Below are 24,874 nucleotides of genomic sequence, written 5' to 3' on the forward strand. Positions count from 1 at the left end.
TGCCCTTGCTCAGTGGGTTAATGATCCGGCGTTGCCGTGAGCTGTGGTGTAGGTTGCAGACGCGGCTCGGATCCCGCGTTGCTGTGGCTCTGGCGTAGGCTGGTGGCTACAGCTCTGATTCAACCCCTAGCCTGGGAACCTCCATATGCCGCGGAAGTGGCCCAAGAGATAGCAACAACAACAACAACAAAAGACAAAAAAAAAAAAAAAAAAAAGATATACCATGCTCTTGGACTGGAAGAATCAATATTATCAAAATGACTATACTACCCAAGACAATCTACAGAGTCAACATAATCTCTATCAGATTACAAATGGCATTTTTCACAAAACTAGAACAAAACATTTTTTAAAATTTGTATGGGAACACAAAAGACTGAATAGCCAAAGTAATCCTAAGAAAGAAAAATGGAGCTGGAGAAATCAGGCTCCCTGACTTTGTAGACTATATTACAAAGCTATAGTTATCCAAACAGTATGGTGCTGCCACGAAAAAAAATATAGATCAATGGAGCAGGATAGAAAGCCCAGAAATAAATCCACATACATATGGTCAACTAATCTATGACAAAGAAGGCAAGAACATATAGGGGAGGAAAGTCTCTTCAATAAGTGATGTTGGGAAAACAGGACAGTTACATGTAGAAAAATGAAACTAGAATACTTTCTAACACCATACACAAAAATAAACTCAAAATGGATTAGATCCCAGAGTTCCCATCGTGGCACAGTGGAAATGAATCAGACTAGGAAACATGAGGTTGTGGGTTTGATCCCTGGCCTCACTCAGTGGGTTGAGGATCCGGTGTTGCCATGAGCTATGGTGTGGGTTGCAGACGCGGCTCGGATCTGATGTTGATGTGGTTGTGATGTAGGCCAGCAGCTGTAGTTCTGATTCGACCCTAGACTAGGAACCTCCATATGCCGTGGGTGCGGCCCTAAAAAGACAAAAAAAAAATGGATTGGATCCCTAATGTAAGATCAGATCTATAAACCTCTTAGAAGAAAATATAAAACATTCTTTGACATAAATCAAGTCTTTTATGTCATATCTTTTATGCAATATCTTTTTGAATCCATCTCCTACAGTAATAAAAATAAAAACAAAAATAAACAAATGGGACCTATATTAAACTCAAAAGCTTTTGCACAGCAAAGGAAATCATTAAAAAGAAAAAGAAAGAGATAAAAGAAAAAAGCAAAGAGAGAAAAAGAGAAAAAGAAAATCAAAAGAATGGGAGAAAATATCTGGAAATGAAGCAACTGACAGAAAATTAATTCCCCAAATATACAAACAGTTCCTATAGCTCAATATCAAAAAAACAAACAACCCAACCAAAAAATAGGCAGAAGATCTAAATAGCTATCTCTCCAAAGAAGATATATGGCCAACAGGCACATGAAAAGATTCTCAACATCACTAATGATGAGAGAAATGAACATCAAAACTATGAACATCAAAAAATGAACATCTACCACCTCACACTGGTCAGAATGGCTATCATCAGAAAGTCTGCAAACAATAAATGCTGGAGAGGGTGTGGAGAAAAGGAAGGTCTCCTTACACTGTTGGTGGGGATGTAAATTGGTACAACCACTATGGTGAACAGTATGGAGGTTCCTTAAAAGAACTAAAAATAAGACAACTATATTATCCAGCAATCCCACTTCTGAGCATCTACCCAGAGAAAACAGTAATTTGAAAAGATACATGCATCCCAATATTCACTGCAGCACTATTTACCATAGCCAAGACATGGAAGCAACCTAAATGTCCATCAACAGAGGAATAGATAAAGAAGATGTGGTACACAGATACAATGGCATATTACTCAGCCATAAAAAAATGAAATAATGCTATTTGTAGCAACATGAATGGACCTGAAGATTATTATACTCAGTGAAGTAAGTCAGACAAAGACAAACACCATATGATATCACATATATGTGAATTCTAAAACAATTATATCAATGAACAAACAAAACAAAAACAGACTCACGCTTCGAAAACAAATTTATGGTTACCAAAGCAGGACATATGGAGGGGAGAATGGATTGGGGGTTTTGGGTTGGCATTATGCACACTGTGGTTTACGGAATGATTGGCCGAGGACCTGCTCTATATCACAGAATACTGGAAATAGTTCCCTGTGCTAATCTGTTTCAAGAAAAGAATCTGAAAAAGAATGGATATGTGTATATGCATAAATGAATCACTTTGTTATATAGCAGAAATTAACACAACATTGTACATCAACTATACTTCAATAAAATTAGAAAAAAAATCAGGGAAACTAGGGAGGGGAGGGTTTTGACTGGGTATATGGGAACTCTTTTATGCTCAATTTTTCTGTAAACCTAAAGCTTCCCCTCAAAATAAAGTCTATTAATTTGAAAAAAAAATTTTTTTAAATGATGATGGGAAGCTGAATAAGTTATGAATTGGTTACTATCTAATCTAATATAATAGGAGGGCAATCCTAAGGTCAATTACTTAGAATCCCATAGTTAGCACCATAGGAGCAAGAGTATAAATAGGATAAAAGAAAAACGGCCAAGATACAAGAAAAAATGAAATTTTGTAAAAGTGAAGACATCTCAAATAAAAAAGTAGGCCATCACAAAAAATACCAATAAATACTGATAAAATTGAACTCAATGAGGCAAAAAAATCTTTAGCAGTTAACTACGTAACTATTTTATCTAAATTATCAGACCACCTATTAATTGATACACCAAGACCATTTGTACCTGGCTGCTTAGCCACTGAAGGAGGTTCTATGGTACAGAAGAACACAGGCTCTGGAATCTCTACCCCAGCCAATAAAAGCCTCTCTGCTTCATTGTTTTCTCTATGCTTCTTTTCTCCCTTCCTCTCGGCTCGACGAGCTGCAGCTAACGCGCTGGACTTGGATGAGACGATGGTGTCTCCAGTGGCAGTCTGCAAGCAAACAAGATGCCATGGGTCAAAGTAAGCTGTTGGCAAGCACTCAGCTTCCACCAAAGAAAAATTTTAACGTGGCACCATCTTTTCATCAGAGCTTGAAAGAGAGACAAATTCATAAAGCTGACTATAAATTTACATAGGTAAAGCTAATTAAACTTGTAGAAGAAATTCTATCCAGCTGCAGGCAAGGCCAAAAAAAAAAAAAAGATTTCTATTCAAAATACTGATGTAATAAAATCTAACAATACAACACATACATACAAACTATATCCAAAATTCATTCAGCAAAACAAGAGACAAAAAATCCTACCCCTTACGAAGCCTTCCTCGGGAAATATCTTCACTTTTTACCTGATAAAGTTAAATTTTCTGCAATAATCCAGATGGAAAAAAAAACCCCAACAGGATACTCATTATTTTATATAAACTTAAAACATGTATATAACCATAAATATTGTATTATTTTACTCGGATTTAAATTTTATATGAATACAATCCATACTATTTATAACCCCGTGCAATTTACTTTTCTTGAGATTCAATCATACTGATAAAGATGCTACAATATTCATTATTCCAATACTGATCATTTTTGTATTGTCTGTCGGATTTTGCTATTACAAAATACCTACTTTTGGAGTTCCTATCATGGCTCAGTGATAACGAACCTGATTAGTATCCATGAGGATGTAGGTTCCATCCCTGGCCTCGCTCAGTGGGTTAAGGATCCGGCATCGTTGTGAGCTGTGGTGTAGGCTGCAGATGTGGCTCGGATTCTGTGTTGTTGTGGCTCTGATGCAGGCCAGCAGCTATAGCTCTGATTCAACCCCTAGCCTGGAAACATCCATATGCCACAGGTGCAGCCCTAAAAAGACAAAAAACAAAGACAAAACCTACTTTTAATTAAACATTTAAGCTGTTACTTCCTAGAGGAACCATTTGGTCACTTACATGTTTAAGCCCAACAGTCAAAGCAATGTTACCAGCAGTCAGTGAAGGAATTTCTACATGTTGATCAGCAAATGGCAAAAGCAGACGACTTATTCTCTCCCTGTAAAACCATGATTTGTATTAGTAAAAGTTTATTTACAGAAATGAGTGAAGCTTTAGAAAATAACCTAGGTTTCTACTTACGTGCAGTTTCCATTAATATTATGGATGGCCAACTGGGGTTTTATCATGCCTGAGTAAATGCGCATAAAAACCAGTGGTCCTCGCTGTTTGTCATGAAGAACTTTAAATGCCAATGCACATAAGTCACCCTTATACCACTGCCTATAAATAAAATTAAGGAGAAATTCCAGAAAAGCCGTTAAAATACACTTCCTAAGTATCTATATAGATCAGGTCAGAATCACCACACAAACCTAACCCTGCTTTCCTCCAAAGATTCTTCAAATCTACTTTTGCTACCCAGGCCTACTAAATAATGTATTATGTATCTCTCTTCCTCCACTGGACTAAATTATTTAATAGCGATCATACCATTAATTCCTCAAAACTAAAAACAATGGAATCTCCTCCAAATATTACCCCTATTAGCAAATAATTCTTTTTTTTTTTTTGTCTTTTTGCTATTTCTTTGGGCCGCTCCTGCGGCATATGGAGGTTCCCAGGCTAGGGGTCCAATCGGAGCTGTAGCTGCCAGCCTACGCTGGAGCCACAGCAACGTGGGATCTGAGCCGCGTCTGCAACCTACACCACAGCTCACAGCAACACCGGATCGTTAACCCACTGAGCAAGGGCAGGGATCGAACCCACAACCTCATGGTTCCTAGTCGGATTCGTTAACCACTGCGCCACGACGGGAACTCCAGCAAATAATTCTTGCTGAGACTTCCCTCCTCAAAAAACATACCTACGAACATCACATCACTTTATTTATTTATTTTTTTTTTTTGGCTTTTGTCTTTTTAGGGCCACACCTGAGGCATGTGGAGGTTCCAGGCTAGGGGTCAAATCAGTTGTAGCTGCTGGCCTACACCACAGCCACAGCAACTCGGGATCCAAGCCACATCTGCGACCTATACCACAGCTGATGGCAATGCTGGATCCTTAACCCACTGATCAAGGCCAGGGATCGAACCTGCATCCTCATGGATACTGGTCAGGTTCATTAACCACTGAGCCATGACAGGAATTCGCCATCACTTCTTAAAACCCTACATGGGGTGAACAAATAGGTACTTTCCAATTACTGCTTTCACTGTCTCTGACTTTCTCTTCAGTTGCACAGCTGCATACATCTACACTACAGACTTGAATTTATTTACTTACACAGCCAACACTTAGAGAATGATACCCTTAAATTGGTATTCAATGACAGGTTTCAGAAAGTTTAAATCTCTCTGAAATTGCCCTATTTTGTACATAGGTACATTTTTTCTGAAAAAAGCTCTACATTTTCATTAGTTGCAAAGGAGTCCATGACTCAAAGTAGGTTAGACACTTCTATTACAGAGTTTCTCTAATCTTACTACTGTTCTCTCCAAGTTTTAACTTTGACAAATCCTTATACAGAGTTGATCATATACTAGGCAGTGTTCTATGTGCTTTTATAAATTTTAGCTCATTTCATTCTTATTAACAATCCTATGAGAAGTCCTATTCTCTGCCTCTTACAGATGAGAAGTTAAGCAACTTGGAAGACCTGAGATGTCAACCCAGGTAGCACATGGTCCATAATCCAGGGAGTACACCGTCCATGCTCCTAATGCTTCACCATATTGCCTCTCCAATTGAGAGGTATGAAAAGTGACTAAGGTCCTAGCTAAGAGGATGAATGTCTACCTCTTATGTGCCATGTTGCATGCAACTCACTCAGATTTTTAGAGGATTTATTACCAAGGACAAAGCTATTAGGGGACAATTGTAAAACAACAGTAAAACAAAGGACCTTTCCTTATAGTCACAAAATATTTTAAGCCTATGAAAAATCTTGAAATTTAGAATAAACATATCTATAAATTATTTAGCAAACATCCCCAGTATACTACTTTTTTATTTTTCAACTAAAATGGCAGGATCAACACTTACACTTTTACACAGCAAAAGAGCCACATATTCTTAGGTCCCTCTGTGAACACAGCAGGTTACAAGAGATGACAAATGTCCCTTTCAGGCAAAAATTACTACGGCTCCATATTATATTATTTACAATAATATCCTTTAACAATGTAATTAAAAAGCAGTAATTCAACTACTCTTTGTGAAACAAGATCTACTGCCTACCTGTCTTTTTCAAGGCTTTTCAAGAATTTAATCTATGCACTTGCATACTTACAAAAATTCATAGTTGCGCTCTTCAGGTGAAGGCAAATACATGGTGATAGCATCTAACAAGGGCTGGACCCCTTTGTTTTTCAGGGCACTTCCACAAAGCACAGGCACTGCTGTCTGAGCAAGCGTTACTCTGTGTATTGCAGTTTGTAGCTACAAGGCAGAGGTATAAATAAGTGTTTAACGTGTTGTTTACTGGTCTCAGCCAAAATACCTCAGAATTAGGGAGTTCGAGTCATGGCTCAGCGGTTAACGAACCCAACTAGCATCCAAGGAGGATGCATGCGGGTTTGATCCCTGGCCTCGCTCAGTGGGTTAAGGATCTGGCATTGCTGTGAGCTGTGGTATAGGTCACAGACATGGCTCAGATTCCATATTGCTGTGGCTCTGGCGTAGGCCGGCGGCTATTGCTCCAATTGGACCCCTAGCCAAGGATTCCACATGCCACGGGTGCAGCCCTAAGACAAAAAAAAAAAAAAAAAAAAGGAATTAGATGCCTTCCCTAATCAACAGCACTCCTCAGCACACTTCCATCATTCTTTACGGCCTTATTCTTCATTTGTCATTGCAAGTAACATTAACCACTAGCTGGTATATTAGATGCATATTTATTGGTTTACTGTCAACTCACCCACTAGAATGTAATATTCATATGAGCATGACAATAAGTCCTATAAAAATATTGCTAAATCACCACAAATTAGAAATGCTTAAAATAAAGGAGGTGCACAAACATAATTCTTGAATATTGTGATTAATTCTGATAGTCTAATAGAGGAACTTGTTGGAAATTAGACACATGACTTACAGTTTCTTCAAATGAATTAAATGCACATTAAATAAAAGCCAAAGGAAAGTGAGATATCAAAGTAAAAAAAATGTTAAAAAGACCTCAAAAACCAAAAAAAGCTTAGGTGTGCTTGTAAGCTATTAATAAGAGAGGTGGTGGGTCAATTTCATTTTAGATTGTAAGCTCTTTTAAAATAGAGGCAGTTCCCATCGTGGTGCAGTGGTTAACGAATTCGACTAGGAACCATGAGCTTGCAGGTTCCATCCCTGGCTCGGTGGGTTAAGGATCTGGCATTGCCGTGAGCTGTGGTGTAGGTCTCAGATGCTGCTCAGATCCCGTGTTGCTGTGGCTCTGGCGTAGGCCGGTGACCACAGCTCTGATTAGACTCCTAGCCTGGGAACCTCCATATGCCGCGGGAGCGGCCCTAGAAAAGGCAAAAAGACAAAAAAAATAAAAAAATAGAAATCACATTGTGTGACTATGGGGCATAAGAAACATCACATTTATGCATTCAAATACTAAACAAGAAAAAAAATTCAAAATTCTGGAATTTCACTTAAAAGAAAAAAATCACTTTTTGCACCTCTAACTTCAAATGGCTTGAAATTAATCTACAGACCTTGTATTTTCCTTTAATTCTTTTCATGAAGAAGAGCCACGTGAATTTGCTGGGCTCATCTTGAACCCCGTTATGTACATTACCCCTTAAAAACACTTTTCATCTGGGAGATGTCTGGCAGAAAAAAACCAGAAGTGCCTTGAAGAAATCTGTCATAACTCAAATATTATCAGTATTTTACTTGCCTATTCTCTGGTTTAATGTATTTCAAAATAAAACTAAAAAAGGGAAGACCTGGAATGAGTTTCTTCTTATTAAAACAGATTCAGAAAAAATGATCATTGTAGTAGCCTGAAAAAAATGAGTAAATTAAAAAAAAATCTATCTCTGATTTACCTAAAACTAGGCAAATGATCACAATGAAAAGGCTGCAGAAAATGAACAACTACCTTATCCTGACTCATTATAAGAAAAAAGTTCCAGTTTCTATTTTTGTAATGCCTATCTGAAAAGAGTAAATCACTGCCATTATTTAAATACTTGTATTTGCAGTAACTTTCTTTGCGTCCTCCTAAACTTAAGTCTGCATCTTATAATGGAATGCAAAGTTGAAGGAAAAAAAAAAACCACCCATGATAGAATCAAAGCACATCCAATAAGTAAAATATAGTCAAAGTAAATGAAAAATAAAATTTACCTTTTCAGCTGGTAGTAAATCAAAATTTTCACTAAATTCTCCTAAAACCAAGTTAGCAAATTCATCATCCAAATCTGCAACCTATAAAGAAAGGCTTTAGTTCTATAACTTGCATTCAGTGTCACAACTCTGAAGTCTACATACCACAAATATATACTATCCAAGTATTTCAAGACAGTTACATGATCTAATTATGCAGGGCAAGCAACTCTTCACATCTTTTAAAGAAACACGAGTTTTCTTTCAAAGGAAAGGATGTTGGAGACCATGAAACAGCAGAACTCTGCAGAAGGCAAATAACTGGACTCAGAGTCCTAAAGCACAGAGTCTCCTTCAAAGATGAAGGACTTGCATTAACCATGTCATTCTATAAACAGTTGCACTAGGTCCTAAGGATACCCCCTTTTGATATTATAAAGAAGAGAATCATTGCCTATGCCTGTCCCTGCTCACTTATCTTGTCACCTTCATTACTGCCATCAATAATAATCTCACCACCTTCCTTAACAAAAAGATAGGGGTGAAAGCCTAGTGGCCTTTTTTCTGCGGAACAGAGTGCCTCCTGGTCCCCTACTTTCTAAATTTAAGAGTCTTGTGTGTTCTGTTAGGCCGCACTGTCCCTCTTCCAGGATTCCCTGTTTCCCTTCAGCGCTGGACACAGCAGAATGGCACCCAACGTGGGGCTGGAAGAGAAGGTCTGCCACAAGCAGGAAAAGGTGAAACTACAGACGGCAGAAACAGTAGCCTTGCACTCGAGGATGGAGTCGACCTCACCTCGAGTAGGCAAGCAGAAACTTTAAACCAGGATAACAATGGGGCAGAATCAATCACAGGAAACTAAACACTATATTCAATTGCTTAAATGTATGTTAAGACAGTCAGAGGTTCAGGTAGCAGAGCCTAAAATAGAGGAATTGTTAGAAGCCGTGATCAAATATAAACTTTGTTTTCCAGGCGAGGGTATTGCGGACCTGGAATGTTGGGATCTCGTGGGAGAAAATTTAAACCGTGCCCCTCAGTCTGGGGCCTATCTTTCCGTTTCTATTTTTTCTAAATGGGAATCTGTCATTCCTGGAGGCAAAAGGAGACCGAAGATATGCTCTCCTGAGTTCCCTAAACTCATGCAAAGTCAGAGTCAGATAAAACACCTCAATAAAATGCTACTACTAGGAATGCTCAAGAGCAATAAAACCCACAACTTACAACCAATGATAATATACAAAACGAGGTACTGTTTTTAGATAAATTTGAGGGGCCTAGTTCATTAAAAAAAGTTTCATTTGGTAGTCCTCTAATATTCTGAATGTTTACCAGATCTCCTAAGACAGTCAAAGAATTCTTACTGAGGTAATAAGTTTAAGTTTAGAGTACCGAGGTGTTATTTCAAAAATAAAAACGCAATTATCCAATTCACATTCTTTTCATAATCATCTTCCTATATGACAGAATTTAACTTACAATAGAAATAAAAGAGTTTCAAAAGTTTATAATGGTACAAGGGAGCAAAAAAGTCAAACTTGGTGAGAAAAAAACACATTTAAAAGCTAACTACAGGAGTTCCCGTCGTGGCTCAGTGGTTAACGAATCTGACCAAGAACCATGAGGTTGCAAGTTTGATCCCTGGCCTTGCTCAGTGGGTTAATGATCCGGCGTTGCCGTGAGCTGTGGTGCAGGTCACAGATGCGGCTCGGATCCCGCATTGCTGTGGCTCTGGCGTAGGCTGGCGGCTACAGTTCCGATTAGACCCCTAGCCTGGGAACCTCCATATGCCACGGGAGCGGCCCAAGAAAAGGCAAAAAGAAAAAAAAAAACAAAACAAAAAACAAGCTAACTACAGCAGAAATGTACTCAATCATCCTCTCAAAAAGCTGCAAATATGATGGTTAAGCATAGCTTCTTGAGTTAAATTGTCTGGAAATGGCTCCACTACTTATAAACTTGTTCAAAATAACTTTGGTCAAGTTACATCATCTTTCTTTATCGTTGTTACTCATGGAGATACTATTACTTACCCCATTTGGGCTGCTGTGAATTTTAAATTACCAATTCAAATTATGTTTCCAAAACATACAGTAAGTATATAATCAGTATTATTTTCATCATGGTTCACCTTTAGAACAAAGGCAACTGATTCTAGTCCACACTAATCTTACTAATTATAAATTTTTTAATTGTAGTCAAATATAAGAAACATAAAATTCACCAACTTAACCAATTCTAAGTGAAAAGTTTAGTGGCATTACGTATATTCATATTGTTGTAAAACTAATCTCCAGAACTCTTCCACATCACAAAACCAAAACTCTACACCCATCAAACAACCCTTCCTCATTCTCTCCTCCCCCAGCTCTATCATTCTACTTTGTTTTTATAAAATCAAACACTCTAGCTAACTCATGTAAGTGAGATCAGACAGTGTTTGTCTTTCTATGATTGGCTTATTTCAATTAGCATAATGTCCTCAAATTTCATCCATGTTGTAGCATATGTCAGAATTCCCTTCCGGAGAGTTCCCATTGTGACTCAGTGGTAATGAACATGACTAAGATCCATGAGGATGCAGGTTTGATCCCTGGCCTCGATCAGTGGGTTAAGGATCTGGCATTGCCTGAGATGCAGTGCAGGAGCTGCAGTGCAGGTTGCAGATGCAGCTCGGATCTGGCATTGCTGTGGCTATGGTGTAGGCTGGCAGCTGTAGCTCTGATCTGAGCCCTAGAGTGGGAACTTCCATATGCCACAGGTGTGGCCCTAAAAAAAAAAAAAAAAAAAGTCCTTGCTTATTAAGGCTGAATAATTAACATATACATATGTGTTTTATATATATATATATATATATACATATATATATATACATATACATATATATATATATATATATATACCTGCAGCATATGGAAATTCCCAGGCTAAGGGTTGAATCAGAACTGCAGCTGCTGGCCTACACCACAGCCACAGAAACATGGATATGAGCTGTGTCTGCTATCTACACCACAGCTCACAGCAATGCTGGATCCTTAACCACTGAGCGAGGCCAGGGATTGAACCCATGTTCTCAGGAATACTAGTCGGGTTTGTGACTGCTGAGCCACCACGGGAACTCCCAAGGCTGAATAATGTTCTACTGTATGTATGTAGCACATTTTGTTTACGCATTCATCTGGTGGTGAACATGTGGACTGCTTCCATCTTTTGACTATTTTGAATAATGCTGCCACGACCATTCATGTACAAATACCTTTTCGAGACTCTGCTTTCAATTCTTTTGGATATACCCAAAAGTGGAGATGCTAGATCATATGATAATTTTATTTTCGATTTTCTGAGGAATCATAATATTGTTTTCCACAGTATTTGCACCATTTTCATTCCTACAAACAATGCATAAGGGTTCCCATTTCTTCACATCCTTATCAACACTAATTTTCTGTGTTTTGTGTTTTTGGGGGTTTTAAAATTTTGGGGGGGGTCTTTTTTTTTAGGGCTGCACCTGTGGCATATGGAAGTTCCCAAGCAAGAGGTCAAATCAGAGCTATAGCTACTGGCCCAGGCCACAGCAACACCAGATCTGAGCCACACCTGTGACCCATACCACCCATGTCCTCATGGATATTAGTCAGATTCATTACTGCTGAGCCATGACAGGAACTCCCAGTTTTTTATTTTTTTAATGGTAACTATCCTAGCAGGTGTGATGCCGTCTTATCCTCTGTATGTACTCGTTGTAATTAGCATTTCATAACTATCTACTGATAGTTTCAAATTTTCTTTGTTTTCATTATATACTACCGTGTCCCAAAACAACGTGAATGAAATATGCATTCAAGTGTGTGTTGGCTCTTCAACTAGACGACAAAAATCACTTAGGTTTATTCTGATAGCCCTTTTTTATAAAACAAAACAAAAACCCTCAAAGTTGGAAGCAATTATGTACACAATTACTGATTAATAAATGTCAATGCCACTTGTATTCTCTTTATGTCCCTCCAAATTAGAGAAGCAGTACAGCAAGTACAGGTAAGAGCTCTGGCTCTTAACTGAGAAAGACCTGGAATCAGATTCCGGTTCTGCTGCTTATGAGCTGTGTGACAACTATTTAAGCTTTCAAAGACTGTTTCCTTACCTATGAAATGGGGATACAGCAGGCTGTTATGAGAATTAATATATGTGAGGCATTTAAGCTAGATCACAGTAAGTCTTTGATGACTACTATCCATTAATAAAAAATAACAATGAGGAGTTCCTGTCATGGCTCAGCAGAAACAAATCTGACTAGCACCCATGAAGACGCAGGTTCGATCCCTGGCCTCGCTCAATGGCTTAAGGATCCAGCATTGCTGTGAGCTGTGGTGTAGGTTGCAGATACAGGTCAGATCTGGTGTGGCTGTGGCTGTGGTGTAGGCCGGCAGCTGTAGCTCTGATTAGATCCCTAGCCTGGGAACCTCCATATGCCACGGGTGCAGCCCTAAAAAGACCAAAAAAAAGTAAATAACTATGAACATTACGTTAAATGATAACGTTAATGATGACTATATATTAAAATTGGAAAAAGATCACTTCAAAAATAACTTCATACAAAAGGTGGGCAAAAAAATTAATGAGAAGAGGATCCATTTTTTTTTTTGCTCTTCTTGGCTTCAAAAGTCCTAGGCCAGGGATCAAACCCTAGCCCAATAGCGACCTGTGCCACAGCAATGAGTTTTGAGACTCAGGCTTTTCTCTACCATAAGATTCTAGCACTATATTTAAGATATATATTTACTTGGAGTTCCTGTCGTGGCTCAGTGGCTAACGAATCTGACTAGGAACCATGAGATTGTGGGTTTGATCCCTGGCCTTGCTCAGTGGGTTAAGGATCCAGTGATGCTGTGAGCTGTGGTGTAGGTTTCGGACGAGGCTTGGATCCTGGGTTGCTGTGGCTCTGGCATAGGCCGGCAGCTACAGCTCCGATTAGACCCCTCACCTGGGAACCTCCATATGCCATGGGAGCGGCCCAAGAAATGGCAAAAAACAAACAAAAAAAAAGATATATATTTACTTATTACTCTATACACTACTAATACCATATAGATCTTATAAATATTAACAATGCTACTATTTCTTTATTAAAATTTTGAAGGTGGCTAAAGTCCAGAGTTATAAACTATAAAATTGATTGTTTAGAGGCGAAATCAAGATGGTGGAGGAATGGGACATGGCTCTCACCTTCTCCCACAAACACATTAAAAAAAAAACCCATCTACATGTACGATTTGCACAGAACAGCTACTGAATGCTGGCAGAAGACCTCAGATTTCCAAAAAGGGAAGAAACCCTCCACAAAAGTAGGTAGAGAAAAAAAAGAGAGAGAGGGAGAAAAAGAAAACAAAAAAAGGAAACAGGACAGGACAAGGACTCTTGAGAGAGAGCTGTGAAAGAGGCAAGAAATTAGCACCATGGCAGGCCCCCTAACTGAAGGGAGATCAACCTGAACAGAGGGCTAACATCAAAGCCTTGGAGCAAAGCAGAGCGGCTGGTCAGAGGAGGGCAAAGCAGAGAAAGAGCCGTACAGACAAAGGGCACCACAGTCGGAAATATTCATGACAGGGGCTGAGCGCTGAGACTCGGGGTACAGAGGTCAGTTCCAGGGAAAGGACTAAAGGTGGCTGTGTCGAAACAGCCTGAGTAGGCTAGAGAGTGGGACGCCATGGCTAGGGAGTGGATTGCCACAGCCCAGAGAGTGCAGGAGGAGGCCTCGGCCTTCACGGAAAGCAAGGAGCCACTGTCGGGGAGGGTGAGAGGAGGAAGGGTGAGACCACCACAGAAACTTCTTTCTCAGTTCACACCTAGGCTCTCAGGCAGTGATGTGCTTCTTGTACGGTCTAGGAGAGCTGGTGCAAACTGCCACGGCCACTTCGGACTCCTGAGGTGGGCATAGCCCCCATCACTAAAGGTCCTGTGAACTGGCACTGCTTGCAGCCCAAGTCACATCAGGGGTTACCACAGCAGAAGGCCCTGAAACTGAGCACTGCCCTTTGCCCTCACTTCCCTGGGAACACAGACTCCACCACTGCCATTGGCAAAGCCCCTGAGGGTCCCTGCTGCTGCCCAGGGCCCTGTAGCCAAGAACAGCCCACCACCCCGATCTCCCTGTAGATCCTTACCACTGCCAAAGGCCTGGCTGTCAGGCACTGCCTGCCAGCACTGTCCATTGCCCCCCGTCCCTGGAGGCACACACCCAGGCCCATACACCTGCACCACCTCTGTCAAGAGGATAACAGCCTGCACACACTAAGGAAAAGAGACAAGCAAGTTTCCAAACCAAAAGCAGCCCTCATGCCAAAAAAAATAGTAAGCCCTCACAAAATACCTATGGATCAGGAACACTCCCACATATAAATTGCCCTCCAAGACTACGATAGATTACTATCTTCCCCAAACTGACAGAGTAAGAAAAATATAAGCAAAATTAACAAGCACAGGAAACATTCCCAGTGAAAAGGAGAATTCCCTTGAAGGAGAAAGCAATGAAACAGACCTCTGAAGTCTTAACAGACACACCCTTAAAAAAGGGTGTAATGAAAATACTGAAGGAATTAAGAACAGATAGCAACAGTAACACAGATTACAAAAGGAACTAGAAATCATGAGGAGCAGAGGAAAATTAAAAATTCATTTGCAAAGACAAAAGCTGAGTTAAATGATGATAAACACAAGGAATAGCAAAAGGATAAACATGAAGATGTAAAAAAGGATAGCGAAAAAAGCATAAAATGTGGGGAAGGGGTGTAAGAAAATCTAGACTTTTTTTTTAGTGTTTTTTTTTGCTTTGTAGGGCCACTTCCAAAGCACATGGAGGTTCCTAGTTGAATTGGAGCTACAGCTGCCAGCCTACACCACAGCCACAGCAATGCCAGATCCTTAGCCCACTGATCGAGGCCAGGGATCGAACCTGCATCCTCATGGATGCTAGTCAGATTCATTTCCACTGAGCCATGATGGAAACTCCTAGACTTTTTTTTTTTAGAATGTGCTTAAACCTATATGACTATCGGTCTAAAGCAAGCAGATACAGGAAGGGGTTAACATACTTGAAAAACAGGGCGGGAGTTCCCATTGTGGCTCAGTGGTAACAAACTCAACTAGTATCCATGAGGATGTGGGTTCAATCCCTGGCCTCGTTCATTGGCTTAAGGATTTGGTGTTGCCATGCACTGTAGTGAAGGTTGCAGACATGGCTTGGATCTGGCATTGCTGTGGCTGTGGCACAGGCCAGCAGCTGCAGCTCTGATTCAACCCCTAGCCTTCCATATGCCATGGGTGCAGTGCAACAAAAAAAAGAAAAACAGACCAACCGCAAATCAAAATCAAACAATACATTCACAAAAAACAAAAAGAAGAGGACACAAGTATAAAAGGAAATCATCCAAACAAAAAAGAAAAAGAAAGGAAGGAGAAACACAGAATCAACTGGAAAACAAGGTTTAAAATGGAAGTAAGTTCATATTTGTCAATAATTACCTTAAATGTCAATGGAATGAATGCTTCAATCAAAAGACACAGAGTGGCGGACTGGATAACAAATAAGAGCCTACAATATGCTGCCTACAAGAGATCCACCTTAGGGCAAAGGACACATATAAATTGAAAGGGGATGGAAAAAGATATTTAATGGAAGGGAAATAACAGGAAAGTGGGATTTGCAATACTCATATCAGACAAAGGCCATAAAGAAAAAGGATACAATTTAATGATAAAAGGATCAATTCAAAAGAGGAATTTACACTTAATATCCTAATTATATGCCCCTAATACAGGAGCACCCGAATACATACAAATACTAAAAGACATAAAAGTAGAAATTGGAGTTCCCGTCGTGGTGCAGTGGTTAATGAATCCGACTAGGAACCATGAGGTTGCGGGTTCGGTCCCTGCCCTTGCTCAGTGGGTTAACGATCCGGTGTTGCCGTGAGCTGTTGTGTAGGTTGCAGACGCGGCTCGGATCCCGCGTTGCTGTGGCTCTGGCGTAGGCTGGTGGCTCCAGCTCCGATTAGACCCCTAGCCTGGGAACCTCCATATGCCGTGGGAGCAGCCCAAGAAATAGCTAAAAAGACCCAAAAAAAAAAAAAAAAAAAAAGAGTAGAAATTGATGGGAACACAATAGTAGGAGACTTTAACACCCCACTCACATCAATGGACAGATGCTCTAGACAGAAAATTAATAAAGCAACAGAGATCCTAAATGACGCAACAGAAAAATTAGACCTAATTGATATTTTCAGGATATTACATCCAAAAAAAAGGCCCAGAATATACATTCTTTTCAAGTACACAAGGAACATTCTCCAGGATTGCCCACATATTGGGGCACTAAACAAACCTCAACAAATTTTAAGAGTACAGAAATCATTTCAAGCATCTTTTCTGACCACAATGGCATGAAACTGGAAATCAATCATAAGAGAAAAAATGACCTCATGGAGACTAAACAACATGGTACTAAAAAACCAATGGGTCAACAAGGAAATCAAAAGGAAATTAAAAATACCTTCAGACAAACAAAAATGAAAACACAACCATACAAAATCTATGGCATGCTGCAAAAGCAATTCTTAGAAGAAAGTTGATAGCAACACAGGCCTTCCTCAAGACAGAAGAAAAATCTCAAATCAACAACCTAACCTGCCACCTAAAAGAATCAGATGAGAAGAACAAACAAAAACTAAAGTCAGCAGAAGGAAGGAAATCATAAAAATCACAGAGGAAATCAAGAAAATAGAGATTAAAAAAAAAAAAAAACAATAGAGGGAGTTCCTGTTGTGGCTCAGCAAAAATGAATCCAACGAGTATCTATGAGGATATGGGTTTGATCCCTAGCCTCACTCAATGCATTGAGGGTCTGCCGTTGCTGTGAGCTGTGGTGTAGGTTGCAGAAGTGGCTAGGATTCTATGTTGCTGTGGCCATGGTGTAGGCTGGCAGCTGTAGCTCCAATTTAACCCCTAGCCTGGGAACTTCCATATGCCACAGTTGTGGCCCTAAAGAAAAGAAAAAGAAAAAGAAAAAAGAAATCAATAAAACCAAGAGCTGGTTTTTTGAGAGGGTAATAAACAAAGCACAAACCTCTAGGCAGACTCACCAAGAAGAAGAGAAAAGAGAACCCAAATAAAATTAAAAATGAAGAAAAAGAACTCTCAATGGATACTGCAAAAATACAAAAAAAAAAAAAGAGAGAATATTATGAACAATTATATGCCAACAAATTTGACAACCTAGAAGAAATGGACAACTTTCTACAGATATATAGCCTACCAAAACTGAATCAAAAATAGGTAACTTGAACAGACTGATGACCAGAAATGAAACTGAGTATGTAATAAAAATACTCCTACAAACAAAAGTCCAGGACCAGATGGCTTCACAGGCAAATTCTACCAAACATATGAAGAACTTATACGCATCCTTCTTAAACTCTTCCAAAAAAATGAATAAAAAGAAACATTCCTGGAGTTCCCGTCGTGGCGCAGTGGTTAACGAATCCGACTAGGAACCATGAGGTTGCGGGTTCGGTCCCTGCCCTTGCTCGGCGGGTTAACGATCCAGCATTGCCGTGAGCTGTGGTGTAGGTTGCAGATGCGGCTCGGATCCCGCGTTGCTGTGGCTCTGGCGTAGGTTGGTGGCTACAGCTCCGATTCGACCCCTAGCCTGGGAACCTCCATATGCTGCGGGAGCGGCCCAAGAAATAGCAACAACAACAACAACAACAAAAGACAAAAAAAAAAAAAAAAAAAAAGAAACATTCCCAAATACATTCTATAAAGCCACCATCACCCAAATACCAAAACAAAAGATAGTATCAAAATAGAAAATTATAATGTCTGATGAATACAGATGCAAAAATTCTCAACAAAAATTTTAGCCAACCGAACCCAACAACATATAAACAAGACCACACACCACAATCAAGTGGGATTCATCCCAAAGTCACAAGAATGATTCAACTTATTCAAATCAAACAATGTAATGTAAAAAGAAAAGTCAAAAACCACATGATTATCTCAATAGATGCAAAAAAAGCATTTGACAAAATCCAACATCCATTTATGATAAAAACTCTTTTCAGAGAACATACCTTAACATAATAAAAGCCATTCATGACAAACCCACAGCCAATATAATATTCAATAGAGAAAAGGTGAAAGCTTTCCTGCTAAAATCTGGACGAAGACAAGGATGCCCACTCTTACCACTTTTATTCAACATAGTATTGGAAGTCCTAGTCACAGCGATCAGAGAAACAGAAGAAATAAAAGGTATTCAAATTGGAAGAGAAAAGGTACAATTTTCAAGCTATATAGATGGCACAATACTATATATAGAAAACTCTAAGGACTCCACACAAAAACTACTCAACCTGATCAATGAATTCAGTAAATTAGCAGGATATAAGATTAACATTCAGAAATCGGTTGCATTTCTGTATTCTAACAATGAAATATTAGAAAAGGAATATAAAAATACAATACCTTTTAAAATTGCACCCCCAAAAAAACAAATACCCGGGAATAAACCTGACCAAGGATGTGAAAGACTTACATGCTGAGAACCATAAAACGTTAATCAAGGAAATTAATGAGGATTCTAAGAAATGAGAAGATATTCCATGCTCCTTGACTAGAAGAATAAATATTGTTAAAATGGTCATATTACCCAAAGCAATCTATAGATTCAATGCAGTCCCTATCAAATTACCCAGGACATTTTTCATAGAACTAGAACAATCCAAATATTTATATGGAAACATAAAAGACCTAGAATTGCCAAAGCAATCCTGAGGAACAAAAACCAAGCAGGAGGCATAACTCTCCCAGACGTCAGACAATATCACAAAGCTACAGTAATCAAGACAGTGTGGTACTGGTACAAAAACAGACATACAGACCAGTGGCACAGAAGAGAGAACCCAGAAAGAAACCCAGACACCTACGGTCAGTTAATCTTTGACAAAGGAGGCAAGAATATAAAATGGGAAAAAGATACCCTCTTTAGCAAGTGCTGCTGGGAAAACCAGACAGCTGCATGTCAAGCAATGAAACTAGAACACACCCTCACACCAAGCACGAAAATAAACTCAAAAGGGCTTAAAGACTTAAACATAAAACAAGACACCATCAAACTCCTAGAAGAGAACGTAGGCAAAACAGTCTCTGACATAAACCATACGAATGTTTTCTTAGGTTAGTTTCCCAAGGCAATAAAAATAAAAACAAAAATAAATCAGTGGGACCTAATCAAACTTGAAAGTTGTGCACAGCAAAGGAAACCATAAAAAAAAAAACAAAAACAAAAAGACAACCTACAGAATGGGAGAAAATAGTTGCAAACGATGCAACTGACACAGGCTTAATCTTCAAAATACACCAACTCATACAACTCAACAAAAAAACAACTCAAAACATGGACAGAAGACCTAAACAGACATTTCTCCAAAGAAGACATATAGATGACCAGCAGGCACATGAAACGATGCTCAGCATCACTAATTATTAGAGGAATGCAAATTAAAACTACAATGAGGTGCCACCTTACACCAGTCAGAATGGCCATCATTAGTAAGTGTACAAATAACAAATGCTGGAGAGGGTGTAAAAAAAAAAAAAAAAAAAAAGGGAATCCTTCTACACAGTTGGTGGGAATGTAAACTGGTACAACCACTATGGAAAACAGTATGGAGGTACCTGAGAAAACTAAATACAGAACTACCATATGATCCAGCAATCTTACTTCTGGGCATATATCCAGACAAAACTTCAATTGAAAAAGATACATGCACCCCTATGTTCACTGCAGTATTCACAACAGCCAAGACATGGAAACAACCTAAATGTCCATCGACAGACAAATAGATTAAGAAGATGTGGTACACACACAAACAATGGAATACTACTCAGCCATAAAAAAGTATAAAAGTAATATTTGCAGCAACATAGATGGAACTAGAGATTCTCATACTAAGTCAGTCAGAAATAGAAAGATAAATACTGCATGATATCATTTATATCTGGAATCTAAAATAGGCACAGATGATCCTATCTACACAACAGAACAAACTCATGGACATAGAGAACAGACCTATAGCTGCCAAGAGAGAGAGAGGTGGGAGGGAGTAGGATGGACTGCAAGTTTGGGTTAGTAGATGCAACCTACTGCATTTGGAGTGGATAAGCAATGAGGTTCTACTGTATAGCACAGGGAACTATATCCAATACCTTGAGATAGAACATAATGGAAGGATGTATTCATATATATGTATGACTGTATTGCCATAGGGCAGAAATTGGCACAGCACTGTACATAAACTATAGGTTTTTTTAAAAAAAAAGAACAAAAGAAAAAAGAAAATAAAAAACTGTTTAAAAAATTTCTAGGAGTTCCCATTGTGGCTCAGCATAGTGTTTGTAAGGATGCAGATTTGATTCCTGCCCTAGCTCAGCGGGTTAAGGATCTGGCATTCCTGCAACCTGCAGCATAGGTCGCAGATGCAGTTCATATTCGGTGTTGCCATGACTGTGGTAATATAGGCTTGCACTACAGCTCCAATTTAACCCCTAGCCCAGGAACTTCCATATGACATAGGTGCAGCTGTAAAAAGAAAAAAAAAAATGTTGTAAATAATTTGACACCTGCTAATGTAAAAGATGGACATAGCCTTTGACCTAGCAATTCCACTCCTAGATTTAGTAAATTCTTGCACATGTGCACAAAAAGATACCTCCTAAGACGTTCACAGCAACCTTTTTTATAATAGCAAAAAAGAGGAAACAACCTCAAAGTCCATCCACAAGAGAACAGACAATAAGCTGTAGGAAAATCATATACTGGAACATTATTCAATATTGAAAATGAATCAAGTATAACCGCACGTACCACATAAATAATCTCCAATATAATGATGAACAATGTAATAAAATACAAACAGTATCATTCCATTTAAGTAAAATTCAAAAACATGAAAAACTATGTTCTTTAGATATCATACACATCTGTAATAAAGTAAAGCAAATGAAAGATAAACACTGCAATTAAGGTAGCAGGGTGGTGGGGCTAGATGATTAGTGGAAGGGAGAAGAAAGAATAGAAAGCAGCACACAGAAATTCAAGACTATTAGGAGCTCCCATTGCGGCTCAGTGGTTAGTGAATCCAACTAGGAACCATTGAGGTTGCAGGTTGGATCCCTGGCCTTGCTCAGGAGTTAAGGATCCGGCATTGCTGTGAGCTGTGGTGTAGATCACAGACACAACTCAGATCCCGCGTTGCTGTGGCTCTGGCGTAGGCTGGTGGCTACAGCTCCGATTTGACCCCTAGCGTGAGAACCTCCATATGCCACAGGTGTGGCCCTAAAAAAGACAAAAAGACCAAAAAAAGAAAAAAAGAAATTCAGGAGTATTAATAATATTCTATTTCTCAAGCTGGGTGGTAATTATAATAGTGTTCACTGTATTTATTCATTACACTTTGCATTTTCCATACGTAATTTTATATGAAACTTCACAATAAATCTTTCTTCAAGTTTCTAAATATTTCTGCAATTTTAAACTCAAAGTATTTTTTTTACTTGTTCAATTAAGGCATTCCTTGCTTCTGTTGTCTCCTTCAGCAATTGAGGATCGCTCACTTCCAAGAGGGGTTTTCTCTCAAAGTTTTTTCCATCATCTGAATTGAGATTCCAAAGAAGTTTTTCTTTGTTTACTACATCCACCACTCCTTTGAAAGTTTTGGCTTCACCAATTGGTAACTGTAAGTCCAGAGTGAGAGTAACATTTTATTAAATGATCATCAGATCTCAATAGAACTGCACTGGTAATAAAACTTATCTTTCCCCCACTTCCTCCCAAATGTCTCATAATCTATGTCTATTTTTATTTATATCCTAACTTCTTTGAAAAGGAATCTGAGATACACCTTCAAAAATGTATTCATCACAGTAAAATAAGTTTATGAGGAAATTGAGGAGCTGTTTCTATTAATCAACCAAAAATTAATCAACCAACCTGTAAAAGTAAAGGTTTTGCCTTCAACTTCTCTCTGATGCTTTCAACTGCATAGTTAAAACTGTAGAAAGTAAAATAGTTAAAAATGTTAAGATTCTTAAAACAGGACTTCAGGATGTTCTCTAAAATTATAACCCTTTTTACTGTCCCTAACAGTCACCACTTAACAGTTTTCCACATAACATCTTCTCTAAAATTTTAACATTAATTTCAGATAACAGTGATTGAGTTTCTACCATAATTCTGACACACAAGTAATATTCTGACACAAGTATTTAGAGTTTACATTATTGTGAGCTTCATTTAACTAGAGTTTGAGGTTAAGGTTGAAGGAATTGATTAAGGCCACAGATAATAAACTGGAGTTGGGATTCAAATGCAAGATTCATGATTACAAGTCAGAGATTCTTTCTCCTAACAACTGCATTTGTTATCACACATCGCTATCCACTTTCTTCCAAGAGCCAACCTGACTAATTTTCCTATACTTTTACCTTAGGCATTCTTCATATCATATGCTGTGCTGTTCATTCCCGTGCTAACTTTAGGGCACACATGCCATCTTTGGCACATGGGCTGATTCATACAAACATGCAGTTCATTCTGCTCCCAATGTCTTTCCCTCAGTCATCATTAGTCATCTCCCTCCTCCTTGTCACCGGTGCTATCAATCAGTATAGGCAGAACTTCCATCCACCTCAAGGAACTCCAAACAGAAAAGGGTCAGAACCTGAGCCTAGCACACTTTGAAGGCTGCTATGCTTTACTAATCAAAACAAAGGTCCTTTAATCCAGCAGCCCTAGAATTACTGTAGAGAGAGGTACAGAAACACAAAACATACTGTGTGGTTCTAGGAAAGACAGTTTGTTTTCTCATTGCCACTCTCATAGCACACATCAGGATCTCTCTGTATCACATTCCCCGAGATTTCTTTGTATCTTAGTTCTCACCACCTTCCACATTTTCTCCAAATCCTTCATATATTCTTGATACTCTAAATTCTGAATTCTGTTCTCAGAAGAACCTATCCATTTTCAATTACCAGTCTTTAAGTTTGGAGTATTATCACCACATCTCAGCATTACCTCTTTTGCCTATATGCCAGTCTCAAAACATCTGTGTTCTCCTCTCCTGGTGTCCCGTCACTGAGACCAGGTATAGACAATGAGGAGACAAGGAAGAACACTGTTCTCTGAGGCAACTACAGGAAATAATTCTCTACCCTCTACTGTCAGCAATGATGGGGGGGCAATGAAACATTCAGCAATAAAAGGACAGCTCAAAACAGAACCAGGCAATCAGCAAGAATCACTCTGTCAGAATGATTCATCATCTACCAGCTCTCTGTTAACCCCACTCTGTAACTTTACCTAGGAGTTGGCTGCTTGGAAATTTATTTTAAATGGGAATGAATTGGGATTCCATGGAATATGTATACCTTACAAGGAATAGCTATTTATAAATTTAGGTTATAGGAGTTCCCGTCGTGGCTCAGTGGTTAACGAATCTGACTAGGAACCATGAGGTTGCAGGTTCGATCCCTGGCCCTCCTCAGTGGGTTAACGATCTGGCGTTGCTGTGAGCTGTGGTGTAGGTCGCAAACGCGGCTCGGATCCTGCGTTGCTGTGGCTCTAGCGTAGGCTGGTGGCTACAGCTCTGATTGGACCCCTAGCCTGGGAACTTCCATATGCTGCAGGAGTGGCCCTAGAAAAAGCAAAAAAAAAAAAAAAAAAAAAAAAAAGACAAAAATAAATAAATAAATAAATTTAGGTTATAGTGCATTAAAAGCTCAAATTGTACTCTTACTTTGATAAGCCAAAGAAACACTCTAAATACCTTGCTCCAGTTTTGTCCATCTTGTTTAAAAAACAGATTCGAGGTATCTTGTGTTTATCAGCTTGCCTCCATACTGTGAGAGTTTGTGCCTAAAGCAAAGATCAGGAAAATAAACCACTTACTTGACAAAAGCAACTATGTTACTACACATGGAATAAGCAGACCTAAGAACCTATAACAACATGAAATTGGGTCCTATTCTAAAATAGAATTAGTGCCACTGCATTAGGCCTAGTACCTGTAGGCCCACTCTAATTCTATCAGGTTAAAATAGCTAAGAAAATGATCATGTATGACAGAGGACTGTGCTTCAAACTGAGAATAATACTTTGGGTGAACTCCCTCAGAGAATTAACAACTGAAAAGTACTGGGAGTCACAGAAAAAGGACTTAACCAAAAATTACAGGACCTTGGAGTTCCCGTCGTGGCGCAGTGGTTAACAAATCCAACTAGGAGCCATGAGGTTATGGGTTCGATCCCTGTCCTTGCTCAGTGGGTTGGGGATCCAGCTTTGCCATGAGCTGTGGTGCAGGTCGCAGACGAGGCTCGGATTCCGTGTTGCTGTGGCTGTGGCGTAGGCCAGTGGCTATGGCTCCGATTAAACCCCTAGCCTGGGAATCTCCATATGCCGTGGGAGCTGCCCTAGAAAAGGCAAAAAAAAAAAAAAAAAAAAATTACAGGACCTTTTTGTTTGGTTCCACCTTACTTAGCACATCACATAATACTGAACTCTTCAGT

General features: G+C 39.1%; 1 protein-coding gene across 11 annotated transcripts in view; it reads right to left on the reverse strand.

Moving 5' to 3' along the window:
* The window catches only part of GFM2 (GTP dependent ribosome recycling factor mitochondrial 2), an 87,323-nt gene that overhangs the window by 39,687 nt on the left and 22,762 nt on the right, over positions 1 to 24,874 (reverse strand). For 10 of the 11 annotated variants that reach the window (XM_085013821.1, XM_085013819.1, XM_085013820.1 and 7 more), the window contains 8 exons: positions 24,136 to 24,224; positions 22,299 to 22,359; positions 21,863 to 22,042; positions 8,273 to 8,353; positions 6,231 to 6,379; positions 4,082 to 4,222; positions 3,899 to 3,998; positions 2,752 to 2,941 (listed from right to left, as the gene is read on the reverse strand). In XM_085013821.1, coding sequence (XP_084869947.1) covers positions 2,752 to 2,941; positions 3,899 to 3,998; positions 4,082 to 4,222; positions 6,231 to 6,379; positions 8,273 to 8,353; positions 21,863 to 22,042; positions 22,299 to 22,359; positions 24,136 to 24,224 — 991 coding nt within the window. The remainder of the gene's footprint in view (positions 1 to 2,751; positions 2,942 to 3,898; positions 3,999 to 4,081; positions 4,223 to 6,230; positions 6,380 to 8,272; positions 8,354 to 21,862; positions 22,043 to 22,298; positions 22,360 to 24,135; positions 24,225 to 24,874) is intronic. The other variant, XM_085013825.1, reaches the window with a different exon arrangement.

Source organism: Sus scrofa, chromosome 2 (assembly GCF_054392235.1).
Source record: "Sus scrofa isolate SSC_HxYL_T2T_F1_AM1 chromosome 2, Sscrofa_HxYL_maternal_Yorkshire_Landrace_v2.0, whole genome shotgun sequence".
Taxonomy (NCBI): domain Eukaryota; kingdom Metazoa; phylum Chordata; class Mammalia; order Artiodactyla; family Suidae; genus Sus; species Sus scrofa.